This window comes from Protomyctophum parallelum (assembly GCF_964188405.1).
Source record: "Protomyctophum parallelum genome assembly, chromosome: 13".
NCBI classification, from domain to species: domain Eukaryota; kingdom Metazoa; phylum Chordata; class Actinopteri; order Myctophiformes; family Myctophidae; genus Protomyctophum; species Protomyctophum parallelum.
Window position 1 is genome coordinate 43,414,578 of NC_139708.1, and position 7,500 is coordinate 43,422,077.

General features: G+C 43.7%; 1 protein-coding gene across 1 annotated transcript in view; it reads left to right on the plus strand.

Annotated features, from left to right (window-relative positions):
* rapgefl1 (Rap guanine nucleotide exchange factor (GEF)-like 1) overlaps nucleotides 1–7,500 on the plus strand; it is a gene marked incomplete at its 5' end in the record, with an annotated part of 55,561 nt that overhangs the window by 33,127 nt on the left and 14,934 nt on the right. Inside the window, 4 exon segments of the mRNA XM_083779156.1 lie at nucleotides 679–776; nucleotides 2,264–2,386; nucleotides 4,204–4,281; nucleotides 4,283–4,383. Of these exon segments, the coding sequence (XP_083635282.1) occupies nucleotides 679–776; nucleotides 2,264–2,386; nucleotides 4,204–4,281; nucleotides 4,283–4,383 (400 nt within the window).

Genomic DNA, 7,500 nt, shown 5'->3' on the forward strand with positions numbered 1-7,500 from the left:
CTACCTTTTTTCACCGACAAAAACTACATCAAAACGAAATAAAAAACTAAGCCATGATGACTAAAACGATAATAGGACTAAATATACTGACAATTTCGTCGACAAATAAAAACTAGACTAAAATGCCAGGAAGGGACCCAGTGGACAAGAGTCATTTTACACTTGGTTGCATGCTGAAATTAGCAGATCTACAAGCTCACAAGCTTGTAGATCTGCTATTTTCACTAAGTGTAAAATCAGTCATTACGACGGCATCAAGGCCCGCCCGAATACATTTTAGTTGAGTAAATCAACTGTAGACTTAGTCGACTAAAGTCTTATGATATTTAGTCGACTAAAACTAGACTAACACTAAAACATTCCAGGTGACTGAAACTAATTGAAAACTATTGAAGAGACTAGTGACTAAAACTAAAATCAAAATGTGCAGCCAAAAACAACGACGACACACACGCTATCATACACAAAACTGTTACTTTTCAGGTTTCAAAAATCAGCGAAAGTTGGAGATCTGCAGTCGTGGATCTGCTACTTTAGATGATGTTATGTGACGCTGTAGTATGATGGGCGTTATTTTACTAAATAATACACTGTCCACACTGACTACTTTGTGTGTGTGTGCGCGTGTGTGCGCATGTGTGTGTGTGTGTGTGTGTGTGTGTGTGTGCGTCCATTCAGAGAAGGCAGTTTTCCGACCCAGCGACGAAGCTGTTTTCACGACGTTGGGAGTGAACACACACCTGTTCACCTGTGAACCCTCAGAACTGGACTCACTGGTAACACTGACGTTCTTCTACAGCAAATACTTTCACCTATACTCGTTTTTCACTTGGAAGTTTTGAAGGTTAAGTTTAAGTTGTCTTGTTTGTCTGTCTGGTCCTATGTTTCGGACAGTTTTCAGAAAAAAATGTTTCTATATGTCAGCGGTGCTCAACCTTTTTCATGTCAAGGACCCCCAAAATTATCTCTATTGGGCCACGGACCCCCATCTCAAAATATGTAGTTCCAGAGACCCCCCAGAAGCAAATATTTTAGTTAAAAATGTTCGCTCTGAAATATATATTGAATGATTTGCGCCACATTTAATGATTTTTCTAAAATAGCAGACCTACAAGCTCTTAGCGCGGCACTCGGTGCCGCGCTACGAGCTTGTAGATCTGCTATTTTTCAATAGCTAAAGTAGAACATTACGCCTAAAACACCAAAAGGGGTTCCCGCCCCAGAATGGGTTAAAGTCAGGTGCTGACCCCGAAAGTCATCCCTGAGATCCAAAGAGTTCCAAAGCTGAGCCGGATCATGTTGGGGGTGATTTGGCACCGGGAACGTTTTGAGAACTACTGATTTTAGGAGAACATCACAATATCAAGGGTTAAATTAATTCCAATCCGAAGCCACACAAATGTGGAACGCCCTATACCGACACTGTGTAAAGGAATGTGAATCCCTTCAAAAGCGCCCGGCTCAAAGACCACTTGCAAAAATTCAAAACTGGCTCTAGTATAAAAAAAGAAAAGTGAGAGTCCCCCCCCCCCCCCCCTGACACTTTACTGTACATATGTTTTCCTTTTGATTATTAACCGTTTATATGATGTGTTCAATTATTATAATTTTTCTGTATATCATTAAATGTCCAGAACACATGAAACAAGCCTTTTTTATCCTCTTAGCAGACCTTGCATTGAACTGTGCTTTCCTATTACTTATTCTACACACTGTTAATTTCAATCAATCAATCAATCACACATCCTAACATCTCTCTCGCCTTCTGTTCATGTCTCTCTGTCTCTGTCTCTCTCTGTCTCTGTCTCTGTCTCTGTCTCTGTCTCTGTCTCTGTCTCTCTCTCTGTCTCTCTCTGTCTCTGTCTCTGTCTCTGTCTCTGTCTCTGTCTCTGTCTCTGTCTCTGTCTCTGTCTCTGTCTCTGTCTCTGTCTCTGTCTCTGTCTCTGTCTCTCTCTGTCTCTCTCTCTCTCTCTCTGTCTCTGTCTCTGTCTCTGTCTCTCTCTGTCTCTGTCTCTGTCTCTGTCTCTGTCTCTCTCTCTGTCTCTCTCTGTCTCTGTCTCTGTCTCTGTCTCTGTCTCTGTCTCTGTCTCTGTCTCTGTCTCTGTCTCTGTCTCTGTCTCTGTCTCTGTCTCTGTCTCTGTCTCTGTCTCTCTCTCTCTCTCTCTCTCTCTCTCTCTCTCTCTCTCTCTCTCTCTCTCATCTCTCTCTCTCTCTCTCTCTCTCTCTCTCTCTCTCTCTCTCTCTCTCTCTCTCTCCCTGTCAGCTTCCTCTTCCTGAAGAGATCCACTGGTCGCCGGGCGACAGTAAACTACACGACATGTCGGCAGAGGAAGTGTCCAATCAGCTGGTGGTGTTTGACTGGGAGCTGTTCAGCTGTGTGCATGAGGTCAGTGTCTGGGCGGGAACCCCTTTTGGTGTTCTTAAAGCATCATGTTTATACTTTAGCTGTTGAAAAATAGCAGATCTACAAGCTCGTAGCGCGGCACCGAGAGTGCCGCGCTACGAGCTATTTTTGAAGAATCGTGGAAATGTGGCGCAAATCTTTTGAGTATATTATTCTTTCAGAGCGAACGTTTTTTAACTCAAATATTTGCTTCTATGGAGGGGGGGGGGGGGGGGGGGGTTCCTGGAACAAGATATTTTGAGATGTGGGTCGGCGGCCTATCACATATATTTTTGGGGGGGGTCCTTGACATGAAAATGTTTTAGAACGACTGACGTAGAAAACATGGGATCTTTCAGAAAACTGTCAGGATTTAGAAGACATTTTGTAGAATCGTCGTCAGGTCTAAATGGGTTAAAATTAAAACCCCATACGCTGTCGAGGGGAGTTCCCCCGGGGACTGTTTTTCCACTCCAAATATCTCCGCTGAGCGTATATAGGCGATCTACGAGCTTCACAACACGTCCGTCGCGACGCGTGCAAACGCTGCTTCCTCACGTTCTGTCTTGAATGTAGGTCCCATACGTACGTCAGAGAAGACAACTCGTACCCGATTGGCTGGTCCTATGCACGCTATACACATGCGGCTTACTGTATCGTTTGCCCGCTGGCAGCGTGCACGAGGAGAACGGCATCGTAACGGGATTTCCCGAAGGGGGGGGGGGGGGGGGGGGGGGGGGGGGGGGGGCGAGGAACGCAACACGTTGTCGCCTGGATCAACGACGGGTCAACGCGACAACGCAAATACGCCTGCGTCGTCGCACCGCGACTTCTCCGAGCCAGAAACGCAGGTCTCTATAGGCGCGTTTTATCGCTCACCGTTTGCAAGGCCCTTAATGCTGATCTTTTCTTCTTTTCTTTTTGCCGCAGAGACGCACGCACGCACGCACGCACACACACACACACACACACACACGTGCACACACACAGGTGAAGGGTCCGTACACAGTGTACCCACACCTCTGCAAAGTGCTGACCTGCTGCATGTGCATAAAACGGTGAATAAACAGCAGCATTCTGCCTCTACGGGCTGACGGCTCGGAAATCTGGCGAACTCCCACCGTTACACTTTAGACAGGCAGCCTCGGTAGGAAGCTTTAAAGTATACTGCTCAAAACCTATTTTTTTTCACTCTTGCTTAATAGCTGATTGTTTTTTTTGCCCGATTCACTACCTTTTTTTGTTGCTTTAGCTTATCTCTTTTTGCTTTGATGTTAAAATTCGCGTAGCTTTTTCTGTGAAGCACTCTGTTTTTTAAAATGCTGTGTAAAGCAGTGGTTCCCAAAGTGGGGTCCGGGGACCCCCAGGGGTCCTTGAGGGAGTTCCAGGGGGGGGGGGACCCAGCTAAATTATAGTTTGTAACCAAATGGACCCTTATGGGTCTGTTCCATTTGTACACTCTCTGGGTTAAATTTAACATTGATTTTACAATATAAATTTGGGGGTCCAGAGATAGAAATGTCATTAAATGGGGGGTCCGTAGACTAATGCATGTCAAACTGGGGGGTCCTTGAAATTAAACTGGTTGCGAATCACTGCTGGAGCCGTAAAAACTTATCTTATGGGGGGGGGGGGGGGGGGGGTCCCTGGCATATATTTTCAAATGGGGGTCCGCGGGCTAATAAATGTCGATTTAGGGGTCCTTGGCATGACAAAGTTTGGGAAACCACTGGTGTAAAGCACTTATTATCATTATTATTATCATTTTTATCCATTTACATTACCGTGTTCTCTTCTTCTGCTGGTGTCCTGCCATGCAGGTGGAGTTTGTGTGCTACGTGTTCCACGGGGAGCAGTCTCGGTGGCGCCCCCTCAACCTGGAGCTGGTACTGCAGCGGTTGCAGCGAGGTGCAGCACTGGGTGGCCACGGAGATCCTCCAGTGTCAGTCTCTGCCCAAGAGAGTCCAGCTGCTCCGCAAGTTCATCAAGATAGCAGCTCTGTGAGTCTGAATTATCTCATCTTAACCACTTCAACTCTCATGTGGTTGACCCGAGTCCCTCAGGGCTCCACACTAGTGTCCTTTCTGTTTTCTGTTAATCGTCGGGGAAAGCTTTCCCTGAAAACAGCCCACAACAATGTTTGGCCCCGGAATAGAGACCATAGGGTTCATGTACAGTAACTGAACAGCTAGAGTCTGCATGGTTCATATAGCGTTAGAAGGACGTCTCCTTAACTCTATGGACTTTTAACTTCCCTGGTGCGTCCACCAGGGAAAGTATAGGCTTTCAACTCCACAAAACCGTCTTTGTATTGGTGAGCAAAGATGTTAAAAGAAATGGATGCAAGCTCACAATGCGTCGCGTTGCGAGTCGCGACACATTGTGAGCTTGTAGATCGGCTATTTTCAAATGGCCAAAATGTGTAGGGGTGAAGTGGTTAAAGGACAACTTTAGTTTTTTTCAACTAAGGTTCATGTTTCAGGTTGTTATTAGAGAAATTTAAAGGTGAGTGTTAATTTTCTTTCATTTGCTGCCTGCTTTTGTTTTTGGGATTTCAGCAGTTTTTGACAGGGGGGCGGGGGCATTTGAGCATGGGGCTAAATATGTGTTTTTTTTACAAAATATTATGGCAATTTATTTTTTTATTATTTACTATAGTCCTAATAAACCCAAAGAAATTACATCTGACCACAAAAGATCACAGGATCTATTGAATGTGACAAACTGACATATTGAGCCTATACCATAGACTGTAAAAAATATGGACAAAGCGTTCCCCGGGTCTAACATGGACGTAAAATGAAGCCAGTAATTCCTTGCACTGTAAGTCGCCATCTTTCTTGATCCGTTTTGGCCCAGCTGGCCCATTCAGTATTTTAGCTGTGACGTGAGCGCCCCCTCCTGAGATACTTCCGGGTCCAACTTTTGTGTCGCTTTTGTGTCCCCATGGAGTTATACTGTGACGCTCCGTCGGACTAAATCTGAGACGAAAACAACCACGAAAGTCTAATTTTACCGCTTTCCTCGCAACAACAAAGCTGCGCTGCTCTCCCAAATCTGACAGTGACAGGCCGTCTGCCCCACATGGAATACTATCGCCATTTTATTTTATTGTGTCAAATAAATCCTCATAATGCAAACTAGATTCAACATACTCAAGCCTGCACACATTCTAAATATACCCCAGAAATATTTTACCGATCAAATGGACTGTTGCCACCTTCAATAATAATGATAATAATAGTCTTTATTGTCTCCACATCATATATTTTTGTTGTCATGGACACTTGTACAAAACATTAATAATTCTACTCGAGTTGGAAGCATTAAGACCCATTTTAACCCTCTATGGCTTCCTTTCTGAAAAATAACGTCACTGTAAAAAGATTCACGCGTTTAGATATTCAATTTACAATGAGATGCGGACGGGAGCTGGTGCCACTTGGACCCGGACGTAACGTAGCACTACAAAATGACGTCGGACTTAAATACTGAATTGGCTGGCCCAGACAACGAGGCCAGCCTCCCCCAGTTCTCCCCCCTTCTTCTTAGTTGGTTTTTATTTTGACTCGAGTGGGTGGGGACTCCCGATCATAGACTGTAACGGTAGCCACGCCCCTCAGAACATACGCGACTTTATGGTAATTTATTTTATAAATGGGACCATAATTTTCCAAAAAGAATATTATGACATTAGAAATGAGACTTTAAACTAGTGACTGGAAGCAGAAAGTATTCATGACCATGTTTATTAAGGTAATACAGTCTAGGTGAAGTTGGGCCCAAATACATGGACTTCTATGGGGCTATGGGGTTTTTTGGGCCCAATGACAGCTCCACAACAGGCCATTATATGAACTTTCAGGAAATCCCTTAGTGGCTTCACAAAATATCTGTCTGACTGCCCCCCTGGCCTATACACACAGTATAAGCCTTCCCCCAGTATGCTATACCTTCACATTCAGTAGATCCTGTGATCTTCTGTGGCCAGATGTAATTTCCTGGGGTTTATTAGGACTATAGTAAATAATATAAAAATAAATCACCATAACATTTTGTAAAGAAATACATATTTAGCCCCATGCTCGAATGCCCCCGCCCCCCTGTGAAAAAGAGCTAAAATCCCTAAAACGAAAGGAAGCAGCAAATGAAAAAATATTAACACTCATCTTTTACTTTCTCTAATAACAACCTAAAACATGAACCTTGGTTGAAACAAACTAAAGTTGTCCTTTAAGGTCCCTGCACACTGAGCGCGTTTTTTGCTGCGTTTCTCCATCGGGTTTTCCGAAAAACGCGTCCAGTGTGCAACCACCTTTAATGTATGTTGTCTAATCAAAATTAAAGTCGACAAAGTAACTAGAGTTTTCAAATAATTGTAGTGAAGTGAAAGTAAAAATGTTGGCTCCGAGATATAGTGGAGTAGAAGCAAAAGTACTGGAAATTGTAAATACTCAAGTAAAGTACAAATACCACTACATTGTACTTAACCCATTCTGAACGGGAACCCATTTTGGTGTTAGCATCATGTCGTGCTTTAGCTATTGAAAAATAGCAGATCTACAAGCTCATAGCGCGCCACCGAGTGGCGCGCCTCGAGCTTGTAGGTCTGCTATTTTTGAAAAATCGAAGAACCACTGACACAGAAACATAGCTTTTTCAGAAAACTGTCAGGATGTAGAAGACATTTTTAGAATCTGACATAGCATACACACATACATACATACATACATAATAATAATAATAATAATAATAATAATAATAATAATAATAATAATAATAATAATGGATTTTATTTATAACGCACTTTACATTCGTAAGAATCTCAAAGTGCTACAGAGTGAATAAAAACAAAAGAAACAACATACCATTAAAAACATCTAAAATAACAGTAACATTCAAACTTATGGGCAAGGCTAAAAAAATGCTTTGGTAAAAAGGAAAGTTTTGAGTCCTCTCTTAAAAGTGTCTACCGACTGTGGGGCTCTCAGGTGGGCGGGGAGAGCGTTCCACAGTTCGGGGGCGACCGAGCAGAAAGCCCGGTCACCCATGGTGCGTAGGTTGGTCTTTGTGGGTTTGAGGAGGTTGGTGTTTGAGGAGCGGAGGGAGCGGGTTGA